Here is a 22,505-nt window from a genome sequence, read left to right on the forward strand (position 1 = left end):
AGATGAACCCAAAGAGGCCCACACCAAGACACATAATAATTAAAATGCAAAAGGTTAAAGGTAAAAAGAGAATCTTAAAAGCAGCAAGATAAAAGCAGTTAGTTACCTAGAAGGGAGCTCCCATCAGACTGTCAGCTGATTTCTCAACAGAATTTTGCAGGCCAGAAGAGAGTGGCAAGAAATATTCAAAGTGATGAAAAGCAAGAACCTACAACCAAAATTACTCTACCCAGAAAAGCTATCATTTATAATGGAAGAAGAGAAAAAGGGCTTCCTAGACAAGAAAAAGCTATAGGAGTTAATCACCATCAAACATTATTACATGAAATATTAAAGGGTCTTCTAGAAGAAGAAGGAGAAGGAGAAAAAGGAGAAAGATAAAAAACAAACAACCAAATCGCAATAAATACATATCTATCAACAATTGAATCTAAAAAAACAAGATAAACAAGCAGAACAGAAATAGACTTATAGATACAAAAAAACGTTGTCATGGTTGCCAAATTTGGGGATAGCTGGGAAGATGGGGGAAAATGGTGAGGGGATTAAGAAGTACAAATTGGTTGTTGCAGAATAGTCATGGGGATGTAAATTACAGCATAGGAAATATAGTCAGTAATATCCTATTAACTATGTATGGTGTCAAATGGGTATGAGATTTATCAGGATGATTACTTAGTAAGTTATATAAGGTCTGGTCACTGGGATATACACCTGAAACTAATATATAATATTGTATGTCCACTGTAAGTGAGAAGTAAAAAAATGATTTAAAAAATGTTTTGAGCAAAGTACATAAGGGGCAATTAAGGAAGCCTTAAATGTTAGAGGATAGCCCTGTCCAGTGTTCTCAGTGCAACGAGGCATGCGGCCCATCGGCCTTGAGTTTGACATGCTTGGTAGAGTATTAGGCGTGCACGGAAGGTTCTAGGTTTGATTCCAATCAAGGGCATTTACCTGGGTTGCAGGTTCGGTCCCCAGCCCTGGTTGGAGCAAGTGCGTGAGGCATCCAATAGATGTTTTTTCTCTCATTATCTCCTCCCACGCCTTCCTTCCCTTCCACACACTCTCTAAAAAAAAAATCAATGAAAAAAATATTCTCGGGTGAGGATTAAAAAATGTTAGAGGATAGATATAGCATTCTTCATTAATACCAGGGGAAAATACAGCCTATCCAGGAGACATTTTTCTGTGTCACCTTACTCTAGGTTTTCATCATCAATTGTATTCAACCTATCGTAACATACAAATTCAAAACAAAGAATGCTGAGCACTAGTACTGAGTTTTATGCCTTTACTAAGGACACATTAAGAAATATAGGAGTAACTTTCCATAAGAGATGCACTTTGGAATCAGGGAAAAAGAAAGGTTGGCAAGAGTAAAGACTGTTTTCTGATAAAATTTCACCATTGCCCTAACCAGTTTGGCTCCGTGGATAGAGCATTGGCTTGTGGACTGAAGGGTCCCAGGTTCAATTCCAGTCAAGGGCACATGCCCAGGTTGTAGGCTTGATCCCCAGTAGGGGGCATGCAGGAGGCAGCTGATCAATTATTCTCTTATTATTGATGTTTCTATCTCTCTTTCATCCTTCCTCTCTGAAATCAATAATAATAATAATAATAATAATATCTCACCATTGACCTGCTTTATTACTTTCAGCAAGTTATTGAATGTCTCTGTGTTAATTTGTCCATCTGCCCTAAGTTCTTATGGGGATAACATGGCCTGAAACCTGTGAAGGATATTTTAAAAACCATAATGAATGAAAAAGAAAGAAAATAAAAACCATAATGACCTATTTAAGTGATTTAAATTAAGTTAATTATTTCCTTGAAATGTGGTTGCATGTGCAAGCCAATGTCAACATTGTTGGTCACATGTGTCAGTCCAATAACCTGATTTTTGAAGGCTGGGAACACCCCGGGGCTGGGGCTTTATAACTCCTTTGGAACTTTATAACTTTAATTCAGAAATTGAAGCTTCTTATGTAAAAAAGAAGAAAGAGAGGTAACAGGGAGAGAGGGTTAGTACATGCTCTAAAGACAAAGTTGTCAAAATGGAGATAAGAAAATTGGACTCCACAATAGGAGCAAGGTGTCAGAGAGAGCCTTTGAATATGTGAGATCCACTCTACAATTAAAAGCAGAGCTTGGTTAAATATATTTTAAATCCCAAATTTCCTTTGCAACCAGATAGCCTTCAGAAAAGGTCCTAAGAGTCTGTGTCACCCTGGTCTATCTGGTTGTTCTGGTTATTAGAAACAGAGAAGAAGGAGCACCTTAGGAAAGGGGTGGTACTTCTATGATGGGTGTTACTTCTTTTACAGGTGTAAACAAAAAGGCCACTTGATCTAACCTTGTGTGGCTTTGTCCTTTAAGCCACTGCAGGTGTTTGAGCAGCACTGCTTCTGCAACAAAGGTCTAGACTCACCACGTCTTGGGAAGAGAATGGCCACTTCCTGGGGAGCAGCTTTTTTCATGTTGGTAGCATCCTGTGTTTGCAGCACTATCTTCCACAGAGACCAGCAGACTTGGTTTGAGGGTGTCTTTCTGTCTTCCATGTGCCCCATCAATGTCAGTACCAGCACCTTGTATGGAATTATGTTTGATGCAGGGAGCACTGGAACACGAATTCATGTTTACACCTTTGTGCAGAAAATAGCAGGTAAGTGCAATTGGTACCCTCAGCGGTGTCGATAAATCCATACTCTAGTAGAAACAAATGTACTGAGAGTGTGTAATGTGCATTACAGAATCTTATGGCTATTGAATATCTTTCTTCAGAGAACATTTTGGACTATAATTGAGTATATAATGTTTAATTCAATGTGAGATTAAGAGAGATCTGGGTTGCCTGTAGTTTGAAACCCATGTGTCCAAGAAGTATAGCTAAAATTTGTCTTTCCTTTTCTTGAAAGGTGGTTGATACTTCCGGGTGCAGAATATTGAGAATATTGGGGTAGTCTCGAGAGAAGGATCACTACCATCTTGGAGAAGGGACCCTGAAGTATAATTTTTCCTGAATTTCCAGGGTTCTGTCTTCAAGTTACATATAAAGCCTAGGGAAAGGAGTAGGAACTAGGTGTCCACCAGAGAAATGACAGAGAGACTCTCAAGGATTGCCTGTCATCCTCTGTCTTCCTCAATACTCCTGCCAGCCATTCCCCACAGGGGGGATTACCTGGAATAGCTCAGGGAATAGCAGGTTAATCTAGTAGGTCGTATGACACAGAGCCCAGTATCAGAAGCAGCCTAACTTTTGGTAATCAGTCATCTCTCTTCTGTTTTAATCCCTGGACAAAATAGGACAGCTTCCAGTTCTGGAAGGGGAAATTTTTGATTCTGTAAAGCCAGGACTTTCTGCTTTTGTAGATCAACCTAAGCAGGTGAGTTTTTTGTTTGTTTGTTTGTTTGTTTTTTACAATTACAAAAAGATGTTTAGATTCTCAATATCTTGATAATTTCACCACACAGCTGCTGTTAAATATCTCGTACTGTTCACTACTGATACTGAGGTTATATGTGAGGTCGGTTTTCTGTCCTCTGCTAATCTCCTGGATAACAGAAATTATATATCCTGAACTCACTAGGGCTTTGGTGGAAGGAGGCTAGAATCTCTTTAAGAGATTTCTCCCTTTGTATTTACTGTTTAAGATTTTGATTTGAAGCCATCAGCTGCATTGATTAATGTAGATGTAGAAGATGGACATGAAGTTCTATAGGGTATGAGATATAAACATGACAGACAATTTAGGGAATGTGGACCCACTGAACTCCTTTCTGAACACTTTGATATAAGACAGACCATGCCTATACTCTGGAAATTAGGCAAGAATATGTGATGAAAAAATCTTTGGTAGCAGAGGATGAATGGTTTTGTTGTGTCTATGTTTCACATTGGAGCACCCACAACATGCAAAACCCAGTGTGTCAGAGGCCACATTAAAATAGAATAAGTCAGAATAAAATAGAATGTTGAACTTTGGTAGCAGCTGTAAAGATATTATTCAGTGTCTCGAGCATAATCATTAACCAAAGGGAAACCTAATGTTAAAAATGGTTTGAACTTGAAGAACTGAGGGGATGTTTATTTTCTCAGCTCACTGTTTTAAAATGGCAAAAATGCTAGAAAACTCGGAGCTCTTGAAAGCAACTATATTATCAAAGACTGATTTGACATTTAGAGAAGAAGATTGTGTTATGATTGCTATTAATTATGATTATAAGAGGCAGCATGTATCAGGATAGGTGTTTACTCAGGGAAACAGAGGATTTGAAATAATGCTTTTGAATTAATCATAAATTAAGCATTACTGTGTACCATGCATGTAGGTGTTAGTGATGTAAAAATGAACCTGACATATTCTGTCCTAATGGAAATTATATAAAGTGTAGCATAATAACAGCTACAGCTGGCCTTTGTGTGGAAACTACACACAGTCTGCCTCATCTAATGTGCACAGCAGTTTGTGGTGGTACGAGGAATATATCCCATCTCACAGCTGAGGAAGCCAAGTCCAGGAAGCCCCTATGTTAGGCACAGGGTTAGCAAGCCTTCTAACTCCTAATTATGTGTTTCCTTCACTATATGCAATTTTCTGGCCTGAAGCTAATTTATATGAGACACAAAATAGCAATCAATTAAAATGACCACATTATAAAAGAATCATTTTTATTACTACTTACCCAAAATGAAATGGATTCTCCTTCAAAGAAGCCTACTTCTCTAGGTTTCTGCTCCTACAGAAACATGATGAGGGAATATACAAGTGCCACCACATGGACTCTTTACTGCCTGAGTGGCTCTTCTCTTTTTGCAGGGTGCTGAGACTGTTCAAGAGCTCTTGGAGGTAGCCAAAGACTCAATCCCCCGAAGTCATTGGAAAAGGACCCCAGTGGTTTTGAAGGCAACAGCAGGACTGCGCTTACTGCCAGAACAGAAAGCCCAGGCTCTGCTCTTTGAGGTAATATTTGAAATCATCTGCATCTTGGATAATTCTTTTTCCCTATATAAACATTTTCTTTATGGGTTTAAAGTCCTCTGGCATGTTAACCTTAGTATTCCACCATTGCTACAGCACTGTGGTGACTTTGGGCTCTTTTGTAGCTAGTTATTTACATTTTAAAAATATTACTCTTGAATTTATAGAGCTTTTCCTAAAAAATTTAAAGCACTTTCTATCCATGATGTTCTTTTTTAAAAAATATTTTTTAAATCAATTTTTAGAGAGAGAGAGAGAGAAACATTGATGTGAGAGCAAAACGTAGATCGACTGCCTCCTGTACGATTCCTACCGGGGATCGAGCCCACAACCTGGTCATGTGCCCTGACCAGGAATCAAACTGGCAACCTTTTGATGCACTGGAGACCACCCAATCTAATGAGCCACACTGGCCAGGATCATGATGCTCATAATTTTCTAAACTTATTACAGCAGAATTATTTTTAATCAACTTCAATGAGGAGTAACTTACATGCAATTAAAATTTTTTTTTAATATATTTTATTGATTTTTTAACAGAGAGGAAGAGAGAGGGACAGAGAGTCAGAAACATCGATGAGAGAGAAACATCGATCAGCTGCCTCTTGCACACCCCCTACTGGGGATATGCCCGCAACCAAGGTACATGCCCCTGACCGAAATCGAACCCGGGACCCCCGAGTCCGAAGGCCGACGCTCTATCCACTGAGCCAAACCGGTCTCGGCCATGCAATTAAATTTATCAATTTTAAGTATACAGTTAAATGAGTGTTGACAAATACATACATTCCTTGTGCCCCTTTGTAGTCAATTTCCCCCTCTAGTGAAACCAGGCAACCACTGATTTGCTTTATGTCATTACAGATTAGTTTTGCAAGTTCTTACATTTCCTGTAAATGGAGTCATACAGTTTATAATTCTTTTCTTGTGTGTCTTACTTTTTTCTCTCAGTATAAAGGTTTTGAGAAGAATCATGGAATTGTAAAGTATGAAAGGTTTTTAAAGATATCTATTTTATTGCTCATTCAGATCAAAACTAAGTACAGAGAGTTTTAAAAAAACTCTATTTTAAACATTATTGTACATTTTATTATACAAAAATGTGTAAATTAATAAGATTAATAATTAATATTGTGAAGAATATATGCAGAATCCCATTATAACAAAAAATCACAGCAAAAAAATGATTCGCCCTGACGGGTTTGGCTCAGTGGGTAGAGCATCGGCCTGCAGAGTGAAGGATCCCAGGTTCAATTCCGATAAAGGGCATGTACTTTGTTTGTGGGCACATCCCCAGTAGGGGGTGTGCAGGAGGCAGCTGATCGATGTTTCTCTCTCATGGATGTTTCTTACTCTCTATCCCTCTCCCTTCCTCTCTGTAAAAAATCAATAAAATATATTTTTTTAAAATGATTCTATGTTTAGGTGTGTTAATTCAGTTTTATAAATCCACTAAAGGCCCGATGCACGAAATTCATGCAAGGGGCTTGGCCCTCGCAGCACCAACTGCCTCGGCCCTCACAGCCCTGGCTTCGTCTGGAAGGTTGTCCGCATGGCTGTTCAGTCGATTTGCATATTACGCTCTTATTATTATAGATTCTCCTTTGTCAGTACAGAGGGCTTAAGTCCCTTGCCCAAAGATAAACTGCCTGGAATGTCCTTATGAGAATCTGAATTCCAATTCCTCATTCATTCACTCATTTTTTCATCATATGAGTGCTTTACTATGTACTGGGCACTGGTGAAGTAGACATAGAGCAGGAAACAAAAATAACACTGTCCCTGTCTTAATGGAACTAACATCCTAGTTTCCAAGACAAATGAACAAGTCAATACAAAGGATGTCAGGTGCTTTAAAAGCTATGGCGAAAAAATAAAGCAGGGTAAGGCAGATAGGAATGCTAGTGGTAGTGTGGGAGAAGTGCTATTTTAATAGGGTGATCAGGAAAGACCTCATTGGTAAGATGCATTTGATCAGAGATCTGAAGGGAATAAAGAAACAAGCTATGTAAAACATTTGTGAATGTAGAATATTCCATGCTAGAGAAACAGGTGTAAAGACCTAAATCAGGAATGTGCTTGACATGTTCAAGGATCAGCATCCAGATTAGGGTGGCTGGAGGAGGAGGAGTGATAGGACATCAAAGGCCAGTGTAAGGCCTTTTTCTCTAAGAAGGAAGTCACAGGAGGGTTTGAGCTAAGGAGAGATATAATCTGATGTCTGTTTTTAAAGCACCACTCTTGGCTGCTGTGTTGAGAATTAATTGTGAGCAGAGGCATGGAGTGGAGAGGGCAAGAGCAGAAACTTTGTTTATTCCTGTTTGCTTATCTATCTTATTTTTTAAAATATATTTTTATGGATTTTTAGAGAAGAAGGGAGAGGTAAAGAGAGAGAGAGAAACATCAATGATGAGAGAGAATCATTGATTGGCTGCCTTCTGTACATCCCCTATCGAGACTGCAACCCAGGCACATGCCCTTGACTGGAATTGAACTTGGGACCCTTCAGTCCCCAAGCCAATGCTCTATTCCCTGAGCCAAATCAGCTATGGCTTATCTGTGTTCTTAAATGCTTGTTTATGGATCACTTAACTGGCGTTTCCTGGTTGAAATAGGGTTCAGAGGTAACTGCATGAAGTGTTCTGTCAGAAATGAGAACAACCAAGACTAGAATTTTTCCTAACTCTATTTGGACCCTCTCTCTCCCCAACATGATAATCATCTATACATACAATCTGTACTTATAATAAGGTAATGTGCAAATTGGTTGGGACACCATCACATAATGACCAATCAGCAGGAGGGCAGAGTTTCGAGCTATAAGCAGTGGGGAGCTACAGGGGGGTGGGGCAGCGAGCTACCTGCAGCAGAGAGCTACAGGAGGGCAGGGCATCAAGCTACTAGTGGCGGTGGGCGGGGCGGCCAGCTGAGGCAAGCGTCAGGGAGCTACTTGCACACAGATTCGTGCACAGGGCCACTAGTATAAAAATAAGACATAACACCCATATTATTGACCTATATTTATAGAGAGTCAAGAGCATTTGTGCAAGCTCTTCATCCTCATCTTCTAAAATAGAATAAGTAAATTTAGATTTGGGATCTCTCTAGACTCTTTTGAGGCCCCAGCCATGTGCCAGGATTTGACAGGGGCTGGCAGCAGAGTACCTCAGCCCAGGGACATGAGCTCCTTTACCACGAAGGGCAAAAACTAGAATTTGATATGAGAGCAGCAGAAACTTTATTGTAGTCTCAGGAGCCCCCCAGGCCCAACTCTTTTCTACTCTCCAAATTTATCTGCTCATCTAAGAAATGGAGTGGGCAGGGGTCCTCCTAGCTTCCCGCACATATCCAGGTAGAATTAATCAGGTGTTTTAAAAAATTACAGGATCCTGATTTGAGCTGGCAAGGTCAAATGTATGCCCTTTCCTAGGTCCAGTTCACCTATAAATGTAGATGATTTGGTTGGTTGCAGTTTATTTTAAAGTCAAGGGAATTCCTGTGTTTTCTTTTTACAATAAATCACTAACTTGCATAGTTTCTTCTCTAGCTTTTTTTTTTCTTTTTAAAATATATTTTTACTGATTTCAGAGAGAGGAAGGGAGAAGAGAGGGATAGAAACATCAATGATGAGAGAATCATTGATGGGCTGCCTCCTGCAGGCCCCCTACTGGGGATCCAGCCTGCAAACTGGGCATATGCCCTGACTTCCTGGTTCTTAGGTCCATGCTCAACCACTGAGTCACACTGCTGGGCCTTCTCTAGTTTCTTTAGAGAAAATTAATGAGTTCTAAGATTTTATTTAGGGAAAATGAAGAGAGTAGTTTTCTAAGCCTTTTAAGATATAGCCAAAATATGGAAATCAATTTTATTGCCTTAAGGAATTCAAATGTTTTCCTTTTTCTCTAGGTAAAAGAGATCTTCAAGAAGTCACCTTTCCTGGTACCAAATGACAGTGTTAGCATCATGGATGGATCCTATGAAGGTGGAGAGGTGTTGATATATGTTCTAGAGGGAGAGGGCCAGGGTTAATAAAAGATCTGATTAAAGGACTGTGAACAGGATCGGGGTGCTGAAGCAAAAGGAACTAAGGAGAAACAAATAAGCATGGAGGAATGGAATAGCAGGAATGGGAGGATGGGGAGAAGGGAGGTGTGTGCTTTAGACATGAACTTTAGAGAGAAAAGAGAACAAAGATGGGGCCAGAGAAGAGGGAAAGTGCTCTGTGATGTAATCCTTGTCTCTCTGTCTTTTTTAGGCATATTAGCTTGGATTACTGTGAATTTTCTGACAGGTAATACATTCTCAAGTGTATCAAGATTTTGACTGGGTTTCACACAGGGTCAAAGAGCAAAATTACCTTTCTTTTTTCCTGTATTGTTCTTTCCTTTTGTAAAAAAGAGGAAAGGAAAGACAGGATTTAGTGTTTATAACCTGCCTTCAAGGCCTCAGCTGCAGCAAGAGTCCTTCTAGGTTAACATTTGCCTGTAATCCATGGGGGCAGGGAGCAATGGAGTGTTTATGGAATTCCTCCAGAGCAGGAGAGAAATTGCAGACCGAGGAGTATTGGGCTGTCCAGGAACAGAACATTTCAAACTGGCTGTCATCCACAGGTCAGCTGCATGGCCACAGTCAGGAGACTGTGGGGACCCTGGATCTGGGGGGAGCCTCCACCCAAATCACATTTCTACCCCAGTTTCAGGTGAGTCATTACCATGAAGGTTTGGTTAGCAACTCACTTGGCAGGCATGTCATGGTGCTAGGAAAGTGGTGCCCTATTTTTAGGTAGCAGCTCCACTACAAATAGGCTGAGTAGAGTAAATTAATAACTGAGTGAACTTTTCTTTGTCACTGTTCAGAGTCCCTTTGCTTCCTCAAGCCATATGAGATTAGCAGTTTAATCTGTCTCCTTGATCTCTTATTTTCTCGGGGAGGGACAGGGATGGTGGTGATAACATCCTTAGAATAATCGCAGTTCTGAATAGCCTTTTTGCTTTTTCTAATTTGCAGAAAACCCTGGAACAAACCCCTAAGGGCTACCTCACTTCCTTTGAGATGTTTAACAAAACTTATAAACTCTATACACATAGGTGAGGAGGGGAACAGGGAGGAAAAATATTTCATGTAGTATGAGCCTTCTAACTTATTTTATTTTATTTTTTTCCTTCTAACTTATTTTAAAAATATTTTTTTCATTGATTACAGAGAGGAAGGGAGAGGGAGAGAGAGATAGAAACATCAATGATGAGAGAGAATCATTGATTGGCTGCCTCCTGCATGACCCCCACTGGGGATTGAGCCTACAACCCAGGCATGTGCTCTGACTGGGAATCGAACTGTGACCTCCTGGTTTGGTTCATAGGTCTATACTCAGCCACTGAGCTATGCCAGCCTGGCAAGTCTTCTAACTTTTTAAAGCATTTTCACATCTATTCATTGCTTCTGACAAGCCTTACATAGTCTTTACCAGTCCCTGAAGGCGTATTAACCTGAAACTCAACCCACTTACCAAATGCCAAGGCAAGCATGTCAAACTCATGGGTTTGACATGCTTGTACCAAGGGATCCAAGGATTTATCTATTCTTGGCTTCCAACATATATGACTTAAAGAGTCAAAAGTTTTCTCTATAAAGAGGACATTCAGTAAAAGTTCAGCCAAAGCTCTGTGCCAATGCCATTGAGTTTGCCTTCAGATGTTCAAAATCCAGCCTAAGATTTGATCACAGTGAGTCTGGGAACTAAGATGAGAGCTTTTCTGGGGATGGTTCCCAGGGTGGGACCCTAGGCAGCATCACTTTCTCTGGCCTTTAAGTCATAGCTGTGGAAAGTAGTTACTGCAGCGCCCCGATCTAAACTGTGCAGAAATTACCACTTAGCCACACTAGATGAATAGGTCACAGAGAACCATGTTACTTTTGAAAGAGGGAGCTTTAGGCTGGAGGACTTCAGGACCAGCAGTCAATCCTGTATTTTACAGTTACTTGGGATTTGGATTGAAAGCTGCAAGACTAGCAACTCTGGGAGCCCTGGAAACAGAAGGTTCGTCTGGGTACCTGTGCTGGTTGGGGTATGGTGAGAGTGAACCCAATACTCAGCTTGCGGGAAGAGATTAACCAAAGATCTTATATGCATACTAGAGGCCTAGTGCATGGATTCGGTGTACAGATTCTTGCACCGGTGGGGTCACTTCGGCCTGGCCTGCGGGGATCAGGCCGAAACTGGCAGTCCAACATCCCCAGAGGGGTCCTGGATTGCAAGAGGGCACAGGCCAGGCCGAGGGACCCCACTAGTGCACAAATGTACGCCGGGCCTCTAGTATGTTATACAATGGACATAATAATGGCAAATTCTTTTTTTCCTTTATGAGTCAGATAAGTTTTGGTATGCATTATTAGTCATTTCTAGAATAAGGTCTGTTTGTATGGGACAACAGCCTGTGGCCAGGAGGCTGAAGTATCTGCAGAAATTCAAGGCTCAAAGAGTAAATTTGGTAGGAGCTTGCTCAAGCCCTTGGCTTTACATGGGAGATGCAGATGCAAAAAAAATCCACTTGCAGGGTGGAATAGCTGAGCAACTCCATTCACCTCTTCATAGGTGGTAGAAGGGTTAAAAGCTCAGCTTTTTTTCCTTTGATTCTTTTTCTTTGTATGTTTTTATTGATTTTTAGAGGAAAGGAGAGGGAGAGAGAGAGAAACATCGATGAGAAACATCAACATTGATTGGCTACCTCCTGCATGCCCCCTGCTGGGGATCGAGCCCACAACCTGGGCATGTGCCCTGACCAGGAATCAAACCAGCGACCTCTTGGTGCATGAGTTGATGCTCAACCACTGAGCCACAAGGGCTAGGCAAGAGCTCAGCTTTTGTGGTCAGGTAGAATTGGGTTCAGTTTCAGTTTTGTGATTTGGGGCAAGTTAGCTACCTTTCTGTGCCCCTTTCCTCACCTTAAGTAAGATTTTACATTTAAAACACTTTGTATTTGCAATAATAGCCAGTAAGCTATTATTGTGATGATGATTGTATAGCATTTCAGTTTATAAATGTGTTTCATTTAAGCCTTACAACAACCAATGAGAAAAGTAAAACAGTATTTTCTCCCCCTTTTTAGAAAGGAGGGAACTTAGTCCATTGTAGGTTTGGGATTTCTTTTGGATGTGATGAAAGCCATGGTTCCCTCCACCAAATGCACATATGACAGAAATGTGCTCATAGTTTTAGGGGCTTCACCAACACCATGAAGCCCATCTACGAACCCTGTTAAGAATTCCTGTCCTAGGATGTAATCATGGAACTAATTTAATATGATTTGAAGGCCCAGCCACCTTGGTGATTACTTTCCACCTTAGTGGCTTGCTTGCCTCCCTCTCTCACATCCTTGCCTCTTACTTTGTGGTCTGGTGTTTTTCTTTCAGGGACTGAGGGACATACTTTCAGAAGTGCCTGTCTACCAAGATGGTTAGAAGCAGAGTGGATTTTTGGGGGCGTGAAATACCAGTATGGCGGCATCCAAGAAGGCAAGTGATTTTTCACTGGTTGAAATTATTTTTACACTTGAAGTCTGGAGAAGTTCTAGGTGAAACTTTTTACAGAGCTCAAGAGAAACTTGTCATATTGCAGAGACTCGTTGCAAAGAGATCTTGGTATGCCTCTAAGAAATAGTGGGAAGTGACAGTGAACAGCTGTCACTCTGTATCCTGCTCTTTCCCTGGCCCGGTGTTGTGGATCCATTAGACCTGGGGTCTAAAGCATTAAGGGTCTCTGCCCTCAGCAGGATGAAACTTAAAATTGAGATGATAGGGAGAATAATTCACTTTAAGTTTTATAAAAGGCACAGACCTTGAAATCAAGGAAGAACTTGATTTTTCTAGTAAAGGAAGCAGGCAAGCCTTCTAGCCACTTCTCATAAGCACTATGAGACATAATGTGAGGCAGCAGTCTAGGCTGATTGGGGCTGTTTTTGGTGAGCACCCGTTAGGGAGGGGAGCTGTATAGAGAAGCAGGTGCCTTTCCTCCAGACCAGCTAGGCTGTGGAAGTTAGCTGATCTCTAAGCCTGTTGTCCTGAGCCTCAGCTTTCCTTGTTTCCTCCTCCTGTCTCCTCGTTGGCTCCAGTAGCTTGCCTCAGAGAGTGGTCCCTTCCCCTATCATTTTTCTCACCGTGTCCCTGTGCACTTTGCCCTGGCAGGGGAAGTGGGCTTTGAGCCCTGCTATGCTGAAGTGCTGAGGGTGGTCCAAGGAAAACTTCACCAACCAGATGAAATCCAGAGAAGCTCCTTCTATGCCTTCTCTTATTACTATGATCGAGCTGTTGACACACACATGATTGGTAAGTTCACTCCAGGTGTCAGGTCAGGGAGGACATTGGGCAAGGCTCTGGTGGGAAAGCGAGAGGGATTATCTGAAATGCTTGGTCAGAGGTGATCATCCTACTCTTCTTCAGTGCTGGTTATTGAGTGACACCAGTTACTCGAATGGAAGGGGGCATATGATTGAGAATCTTTTAGAGCTAGAAAATGGCCTTAAAATTTTACATGAAGTCTTTTACTTTTTATTGAGGTATAAATGACATAAAATGAAATGCACATACTTTATTTTTTATTAAAATATGGTTGACATACAGTATTAGTTTCAGGTGTACAAAATAGTGATTCAACATTTATTTATATATCTTACAAAGTGATCTCCACTGTAAGTCTAGTAACCGCCTGTCACTGTACAAAGTTCTTACAATATTGTTGACTATATTCCCTATGTTGTACATTACATTGCTGGGTCTATTTATTTTATACTGGAAGTTGGTGCCTCTTGGACCCTTTACCTTTTTTGCCTATCCTTCCATCCCTCTCCCCTCTGGCAACCATCAGTTTATTCTTTATATTTGTGAGTCTGTTTCGTTTTGTTTTTTAGAGTCCACATATAAGTGAAATCATATAGTTTTTGTCCTCTGACTTATTTCATTCAGCATAAAATGTACCTATTTTAAAATGAACAGGTAGTTCATAAGTGTGATGATTGGGTGTCACGCTCTTTTGTGAGATGTGTCTCCCTCAAACCTTGTTACATCAGCACATTACCCGAGTGATGTGGGGAAAAAAAGTGTATAGTTTACTAATTTTGACATATTTATATACCCATGAAACCATTACCAAATTCAATATTTAAAACCATATGTATTACCCTAAAGTTTCCTCCTCCCTCTTTATAACTTTTTTTTAATCACAATAGTAATGTTTTTGTTAAGCTATGATGATGTATGTATGTAATCTGTCATGGCCTGAGATATGAATTGATTTTCTATTTTCTAATGTGTTTTTGTAAATGAATCAAATTTAATATTGTGGTTAAATACATATAACATAAAATAGATTATAAATAAACAGAATGCATAGATTATTTTGTATGAATATCATGTTTATTTAATCCATTCTCTAATGTTGGGAATTTTATTTCCTGTTTTTATTTATTACAAATCTCACTAGGATGAATTTTCTTATGTTTCTTTGGCACTTTTTAACATCAGCTACTCTTCTGCTTCATTTCAGATTATGAAAAGGGGGGTATTTTAAAAGTTGAAGACTTTGAAAGAAAAGCAAAAGAAGGTAAGTGTCAGTGGCAGCCCTTAGCAGTGAGTCTGTGAGACTGTACAAAGTCCAGTGACCTTAACGTGTCCCGAAGTTCCACAGCCAGCAGAAAGCCTCTCAGAGGCTGGTTTCCTGTCTTTGCCAGGAGCTTAAAGCATTAAGTGGCATAGAAAAATATGAGAATAGAAGAGCCTTTAGGAAAATGGTGAAAACCTGCTTTTCTACATTTCTGGTGTTGTTTTTTAGTTGAAATAGTGTTATCAGTGCTAATGAAACATCAAGCACCAAAATATATGGGAAATAGCCACAGCAGTTTCCTGGAAAGAGTCCATTGAAAACATAAATAAATAATCTTATCCAGTGTCTCCAAAGTAATGCTAACTGGTATTTCCCTGTCCTCAGGACCTCAGCATTAATAATATGTAAGGGATGTGGTTGAATTAAGCCCAAAGAATAGACATAGAAATTTAGCAAATAAATGAGGGTCCATGTAAATTTGAGTAGATAAGATATCACATCAGAAATCTGCAAGTTCTTAAGAAGCTGCAGTCTTGTAGAGGCTGTCAGTGCACAGTTCTAGCCTCTTAAGACTCCTAGGCATCAGCCAAATGGAGAATTCTGCTTTGCTTATTCCAAGTCTATATTTAGAGAAAATCATACACCTCTCAGTTGGCTGCAAACTTGAATTCCACTCTTTACTCTCTCTCCCCTTCAGTGTGTGACAACTTGGAAAATTTCACCTCAGGCAGTCCTTTCCTGTGCATGGATCTCAGCTACATCACAGCCTTGTTGAAGGATGGCTTTGGCTTTGCAGACAGCACCGTCTTACAGGCAAGAGAAAGAGCAGAGGAGTCTCATAACAGACTTCTTATCTGGGAGTGGGAAGAAAGAGTTAAGAGTGGCTAAAGGTGGAATTATGAGGATTTTTATTCGGGCTATGGACAAGCACTGTGCAAGGCACTATGAGTGTGGGAAAGGCAGTTTCTAAGTATGTTGCCAGGAAAGCTATCCTAGAGGTCACAGAGGAGAAGGCTTACAGTCCAAATGAAGATGCCCAGGCCCCATGGTTTATTAAATCAATTTTGAAACTCAGGACGAGAAGCAACAGGAAAGAAATGGGACAGGTGAACACACAGTGTAGGGTGCAAACAGGTTGGAAGTGCCACACTTCCTGAATTCTGGGTATGTATATCCTAATTCCTTCTGCTGCTGCTGACAGTGTGGTTGGTCGCAAGTACTAGAACTGAAGTTTAGTCAAGGGGGCACAAGGACAGAGGTGCCTGGTGCCATTGCACAAATTTCCACTATTTGGAGAGGCATAGGGGCAAGTACATTATCTGGTAATATTAGCCCACTCAGCCCATTAGATGGTCTTATTTGGCAGAGGATATGAGGGACCAGAAGGGTGCCACCAACAAGTGGCTTAAGACCTCATGAATGTTGAATACCTGTGTATATGTAATATGTCATATATATGTGATATGTGCCTTGTATATTTAGTGCCTCTTGGAATCTTGGGTTCCTCTTTATCTTCCTATCTCTGTCCATCTGTTCCAGAATAGGCAGGCTCAACATTGTAGTAACTTATTTGTTCTAAACACATCTTATATCTTTCATCCATCCCATTTTCTTGTTTTCAGTACAGTAATTGAATAATTGCACATATGTTTATGTCAATGAAAGAATGCCCAGCATTAGAAAAAGTCTTATAAGAGTTTATTTGAGCCAAACTGACAACCATTGCTAGGAAGCAAAATCTCAGTGGATTGGGAAAATGCTCCAGAGAATGGCAGTTTGCAGTTTATTTTATACACTAGAGGCCTGGTGCACAAAATTTGTGCACAGAGGCGGGGTTTCTCAGCCCGGCCTGCACCCTCTCCAAGCTGGGACCCCTCTCACAATCTGGGATGACTGGCTCCTAACCTCTCTGCCTGCATGCCTGATCACCCCTAACTGCCCTCCCCTGCCAGCCTGATCTCACCCCTAACTGCTCTCCCCTGCCGGCCTGATCGCTATTAACTGCCCTCCCCTGCTAGCCTGATCTCACCACCAACTGCCCTCCTCTGCCAGCCTGATCTTGCCCTCAACTGCCCCCCCGCCCCCCCCCCCGCAGGCCTGATCTCGCCCCCAACTGTCCTCCCCTGCAGGCCTGGTCGCCCCCAACTGCCCTCCCCTGGTAGCCTGATCACCCCTAACTGCCTCTGCCTTGGTCCCCACCACCATGGCTATGTCTGGAAGGAAGTTGGACGTCTGGAAGATGGCTGGTTGACCCAGTCTAATTAGCATATTACCCTTTTATTAGTATAGATAGATTATATAGGATTGCTTAAATGTGGTGGGAGCCTTTTTCAGCAGGAGGAGATGCTCTTGGCAGACAAAAACACATAATCCCTATATCTGGACTGATAGCCAGCCATATGCACTATACTGCCAAATAGGTCATTAAAAAATTGAATAACTTTCTTACACCTTACACCAAACAGCTGTTGCCCTTAAAACCCCCTCCTCAGCCAAAACCGGTTTGGCTCAGTGGATGGAGCGTCGGTCTGCGGACTGAGGGGTCCCAGGTTCGATTCCGGTCAAGGGCATGTACATTGGTTGCGGGCACGTCCCCGGTGGGGGATGTGCGGGAGGCAGCTGGTCGATGTTTCTCTCTCATCGACGTTTCTAACTCTCTATCCCTCTCCCTTCCTCTCTGTAAAAAATCAATAAAAATATATTTAAAAAAAAAAAAAAAAAAAAAAGAAAGCCATATTGTTTAAAAAAAAACAAAACAAAACAAAAAACCCTCCTCAGCCCCCACCTTAGGTTCTGCCTTCGCAGTTCACCCAGGGTTCTGATTGGTCAATCGGTTTCTATGCCAGTCAGTGTCAAAAGCTCCACCTCCTAGGCAGCCATTGGCTCCTCGCACTTCACCCAGATTTGGTTCTGATTGGTCAGTTTCTATGCCAGTCAGCATCTCCGGGCCTATCTCCGGGCTTGATCATAGAGGTGGGGCTGATCAGCAACTGCCCAGGCTGCTGGCGAGCAGGCTGAACTGCTGACCTCTGGGAGAGGGAGAGAGACTTGGCTACTGGCGAGGCCCAGAGAGAGAAGCAGAGTCTGATCACCCTGCTTCTCTCTCCGGGCCTCACCAGCAGCTGCTGCCGCTGCTGATCAGCCCCACCTCTCTCTCTCTCCGAGAGGCCAGCAGTTCAGCCTGCTCGCCTGCTGTACACGCAGCCTGACGTTTGGTTGAGCCTCCAGTCGTTGTGGATGTTACGACCCTGGTTCTTTGTATATATAGATTAGAATCAAAGGATGAGATATAAGGGGGTTACATGAAATCTATTTGGTGATAGATTAGGGAGGTGGGAGAAAGCAAAGTGGAGAAATCTCTGAGATTAGATAAAAAGTAAAACACAGAGATGCATCTTGTACATCGGTGGGTACAAATATTTATGGTACACCGAATGGCATGTGGGCAACAATACAACAGTGTGGTTTTGTGCTCTGGTGTGGGTGGTTGTGCCTTCGAGGGGTCTGGAAAAGAAAATTACCCTGACATTTCAGAGGTTTGTTATCTTAGATGCACAAAGACAATAGACAATTTCAAAGGTAAAGATTGACCTTTGTCAAGGAAGCTACAGGCCTAGGACATGACTACCCACCATGACCCACTTTTAGTTAGGATTTTTTACGTTCAGACCACCTTGAGCTTGTCAGGTTTACTATGTGACCCTTTTTCATCCACAGTTACAAGGATGAGTAAGATGTAATCTTTATTCTCAGATATCATGTAGTCTATTAAAGGAGATGGCACAAGGCAGCTTTGAACTTTGGGGTCAAGTAAGTAGACTACTCTTTTTCAGCCTCCTCCCCCTCCTTGTGCCATTTCCTCTTCCTGTTTCATCAGTTCGGATGAGTTTATATTACCCAATTTGTTGGGTTATACAGATGTCATAAACTGATTCGTACTAAGGTACTTGGACTTAATGTGTTTTGCCTGCCAAGAGCATCAGCATTTAAGGGGCTTAACACAGAAGAGTTACTTGCCAGTAGATTAGTATAGTGGTGTTTAAAGCATGGGCTTTGTTGTCCGTCAGATCTGGACTCAAGTTCTGATTCTGCAAGCTTGCTGGCTCTGTGACCTTAGATGATTTACTTCCTCTCTAACTTTTAGGTTCCTCACCCAAAGCACAGGTATCCTTCGAGTTCCTATTTTATAGGACTGTTATGAAAATTGAGATAATGCCTGTGAAGCACATTACCTAGCACATAGTATAAGTTATTAGTATTGGTGTTGCTAGTAGTTGGGGAGAGATTTGTGGATTAGAGAGGTCATCCTAAGCCCTTAGTACATAGTACTGAGTTAACATCATTCTCTATTTAAGCATCAACTATAACCAAATCATTTAAGGACAAGTTTCTGCCATTTCCAGTGCTGGCATCCTTTTGCTCTTTATGATTTCAGTGGCAACAAAATTTAAATCGGGTGCACAGTCCTGCCCGAGATAGCTTCACTTCAGCATCTGTATCTTTAGGCTGTCAGCCCAGTCCTCAGAACAGAGGAGAGCATTTGATTGGGGGACACTCCCAGTTTGACTCAGCTATCTCAGACAAAACCTCAAGATTCACATGCCATTCTCCCAGAGTTTGGCCCAGTGACTAGATTGGATTTCCTTAGGTCAACAAAGTATTGTGTCATAAAACTGAGTACTAGAAAGACAGACTAAAACCAGTCCACTGGTTTCCAAACTTGTATGTGTGTGGTGGTCTTTACTCAACAAAAGCTTATGCAGAATGCCAGTAACACTGGTATGTGGAGCATCTGGTTGAAGCAGAGGTACAGGACTCCTTCACCATGTGGCCCCCCTTTCTCTTTGAAGCACTTTCAAGGAACCCTCAGGATTCTGAAGAAAACAATTTGATAAATACTAACTGAATCCCTTTTATGTAGTTGAGAAAATGGGTCTAACTTGGGGTCATGAATGAATTGAGGCTCATCCTGGCCTAGAATGCCTTAAAAACCTTAGATGGTTAATAGTGCTTAAGAAAATGCAGTTACTTACAAGGTATGAGTGAGGAAGCTTATTAGTCTGTGCTTTCATACCTCTAAATCTACCCCAACTCCTGCTATATTTAATTTCAGGATTAGGGAAAGGGTCCCAAAGGTCCTGTCTGGAAAGCCTGGGTGAGACCACTTTCCTGGGCCAGAAGATTCAGGGATCAGCTTGGCAAGGGGATGGTAATAGGCCACGGCAGGGAGGAAACTTGCAGAAATGGGTTGTGGGGAGGCCTCCAGACTGGCTACTTCCAGTTTGCCTTGGTTTGGCCATGTGGATGATCTTGGCCCATGTCGTGCTGGCTAAAGTTGAAAATTGAATGAAAATGTGAAGGCTTTTTTTCTCCTCCCAACAGCTCACAAAGAAAGTGAACAACATAGAGACAGGCTGGGCCTTGGGAGCCACCTTTCACTTGCTGCAGTCTCTGGGCGTCTCCCACTGAGGCCAGACGCTTCCTCCGAGGCCTGCGTTTGCCAACAACCTTTTAACGGGAGAAGAAGATAAGACTCAGTCATGTTATGAGGCAGTCTGGAAACCACTTGGATTGAAACCCAGCAGCTGGCTTCATCAGGAGGAAGAGGTTTTTGTAGACAGCTCTTGCCTTTAAGTCTAGAGATTTGGGTTTAATTAATTTTACACATCTAATAGGAACTGGTACCTAACCATACTGCTTGCACAGCTGGTACTAGAGTCTAAATTTTTGAGCATGCTTGTGTGTCACAGAGAGCCAAAAGGAATAGCTTTGGAACTTAACCAAAGAAAAATCTCCTTTCAACCCTTTGAGTGCCTCTTTCCTTTTGAACATTTTAATTTTCCTCTTACATGCTAAACTTAGCTGTCTGATTGCAATCCCATAGCCTATCAACACCAGTATATTTTTCCTCCCTGCACATTACCTTGTCCCACCCTTATCATACCCATCCACCCACCCCCCTAAAAAAAGAGGAAAAAAATGCTTGATTTTGTAATTCAAGAGGAAAGACAGGTACCATCTCTGAAGTTGTGTGGTCCTGCTTTGTGCTAGCTCCAATCAGCCAGCTGAGAGCTGTCCTAACTCTTAGCAGGAGGGAGAGTAACTCCTAGCTGTACAGCCTTAAGAAAAGGGGCCATCCAGTCTCTAAGGACAAGTTTTGGGAGAGTGTGGCTGCCTTGTATAGGCCACCTTCTTTTAATCAACTTTTTATGTCAACTGTGAGATTAATGAATCTGAACAACCTTCTAGGAATATGTGTTTATTCAGTGCCAGTACTTCCTTCCAGGCTCTGTTTACAGTAATTTGTCATCCTAAACTTACTTCTTTGTATTTCTAAGAAGTACATCTCTATCCTACTATTGGAGGATCTAGATTTTGGCCATAGCTCCTTTCAGTTTGCCCTTTTATTCTGTTTATAGCAACATCTCCTACCTGGCCCCTGATCATTTTAGCTACCATCTCCTAAATTGTCTAGTTCCAGGGTTTCTGATACCCTTCTCCATGATAAGCTAACATTTTATTAAACTACCCGGTGAAATAAAAAGGTAGTTTTATTTCATTGGCTATTTTGGCCCTCATACTGTGGATTCTTTTTTTGGGTTGGAATGCTCTGAGCCCTTCATTTTGTGAATTACTTCCCCTAAAATTCATTATCTTGTTCTTTCCCATAGGACTCTCGCCTGCTTCTTGTCTGCCCACTCAGTGCCCTTGAGCTTGAAGGATCTTCCTGTTGACTGGCTCTTTGACCTTGGCTCTTTACCTCCAGCTTCTTTCCAGCAGTTTGTATCTTCCACGCTTGTAGCTATCACAGTAGACTTTCTTTCGGCTCTCTCACACAAAAAAATGTTAAACACCTGGCCCTCATACTACTTCCTTTTTTAAAGTTATTCCACTGAGTCAGTAAGTGGTTAACATCTGATGTGCAAGTAACTAGCCAAATTTTATCTTTATCCCCTACATTTTAGTGTTTTGTTTTTAATTTCATTGTGGAATTTCTTCACATTCTTCACACTGACTTTATTTTTTATTTTTTCACACTTTTATTATACCAAGGTCACCTTGATACCTATTGTCTTCCTAAAAAAAAATGCTAATACATAATAGAATATTTAGAGTTGGAAACAGCACAAAGATATAATCCAGTCTTCTAACTGTTGCAGAATCTCCTTAACATTTCTAAGTAGCTATATTTAGCTTCTGGTTAGGCATGTTTTGAGACAGCTCATTGCATTTGGGACAGCTCTTATGTTAAAAATCCCTTCTTATGTGGGATCTCTCCTCTCAATGGTCTTCTCTCATCCCTCCTTTCATAGCCTTTCCGTCTCCTGAAGAAAATTCCTCGCAAGTCCTTTGTGGTCTCTTCTTTAATAGAACACTTGGCTTCTAGACCCCTTACCATTTGTGTCACACAGGTTGAGTGCTAGAACCAGTCATACGCTAAATGTTGTTCCATATGATTCCCAAGAGGTAAGCTGTGTTCACTAGAGACTCCGCCAGTTTGACGGTCGAGAGCGGCAAGATTCCCTGGTCTTTGTCATAGCTTGTCTCTGAAGATTTTCTTATGGACAGAAGCTGTTCAGACTCCTTTGGTCATCCCAAGTACCTCCAGAACTCTTGAGATGTGTCTACCTAAATTCTGATAATCTTGATTAGAACATCTAGAGAGAATTAACCAGTTTATCCATGTTAGGAGCAATATGGAATAAGAATTTTTATTTCTTAGAAAAAATGACTTGTCTATAATGTCCTTTCTGCCCTTGGTGTACCTTTTTGGCCTCTTATTGAGGAATCCTATAGTGTCTAATATTGTTGGTTACGTTTCTTTTCTATAAATGTGTTTATATATTTCAAATACTTAGGATCTGGCCTGGCACATAGTGGATGTTGTGTGTTTACCATCATCATATGAAGAACATCCTCTGTGGGTT

At 41.4% G+C, this 22,505-nt stretch overlaps 1 protein-coding gene and 1 non-coding gene across 4 annotated transcripts; both read left to right on the forward strand.

The window, feature by feature from the left end:
- Positions 1 to 2,427: 2,427 nt before the first annotated feature.
- On the forward strand, positions 2,428 to 22,431 carry ENTPD5 (ectonucleoside triphosphate diphosphohydrolase 5 (inactive)). Of its 3 annotated transcripts, XM_054715922.1 has the most exons (14): positions 2,428 to 2,665; positions 3,307 to 3,386; positions 4,821 to 4,964; positions 8,889 to 8,964; positions 9,238 to 9,273; positions 9,593 to 9,681; positions 9,990 to 10,069; positions 10,958 to 11,019; positions 12,393 to 12,494; positions 13,164 to 13,304; positions 14,521 to 14,577; positions 15,275 to 15,390; positions 19,960 to 20,184; positions 21,249 to 22,431. In XM_054715922.1, exons 1-13 carry the CDS (start codon positions 2,449 to 2,451, stop codon positions 20,044 to 20,046), a joined length of 1,287 nt encoding a protein of 428 aa, XP_054571897.1. In that variant the 5' UTR covers positions 2,428 to 2,448; the 3' UTR covers positions 20,047 to 20,184; positions 21,249 to 22,431. The 3 variants fall into 3 exon arrangements, with proteins under 3 accessions (XP_054571897.1, XP_054571898.1, XP_054571900.1); XM_054715923.1 differs by lacking the exons at positions 9,238 to 9,273; positions 21,249 to 22,431 and having other exon boundaries at positions 19,960 to 21,093; XM_054715925.1 differs by lacking the exons at positions 9,238 to 9,273; positions 9,990 to 10,069; positions 21,249 to 22,431 and having other exon boundaries at positions 8,889 to 8,972; positions 19,960 to 21,093.
- Positions 13,963 to 14,062, forward strand: LOC114230673 (small nucleolar RNA U13). The gene has a single exon (XR_003616641.2). It is a non-coding gene; the product is annotated as a small nucleolar RNA U13 (small nucleolar RNA).
- Positions 22,432 to 22,505: the final 74 nt, after the last annotated feature.

Source organism: Eptesicus fuscus, chromosome 5, assembly GCF_027574615.1.
Source record: "Eptesicus fuscus isolate TK198812 chromosome 5, DD_ASM_mEF_20220401, whole genome shotgun sequence".
NCBI classification, from domain to species: domain Eukaryota; kingdom Metazoa; phylum Chordata; class Mammalia; order Chiroptera; family Vespertilionidae; genus Eptesicus; species Eptesicus fuscus.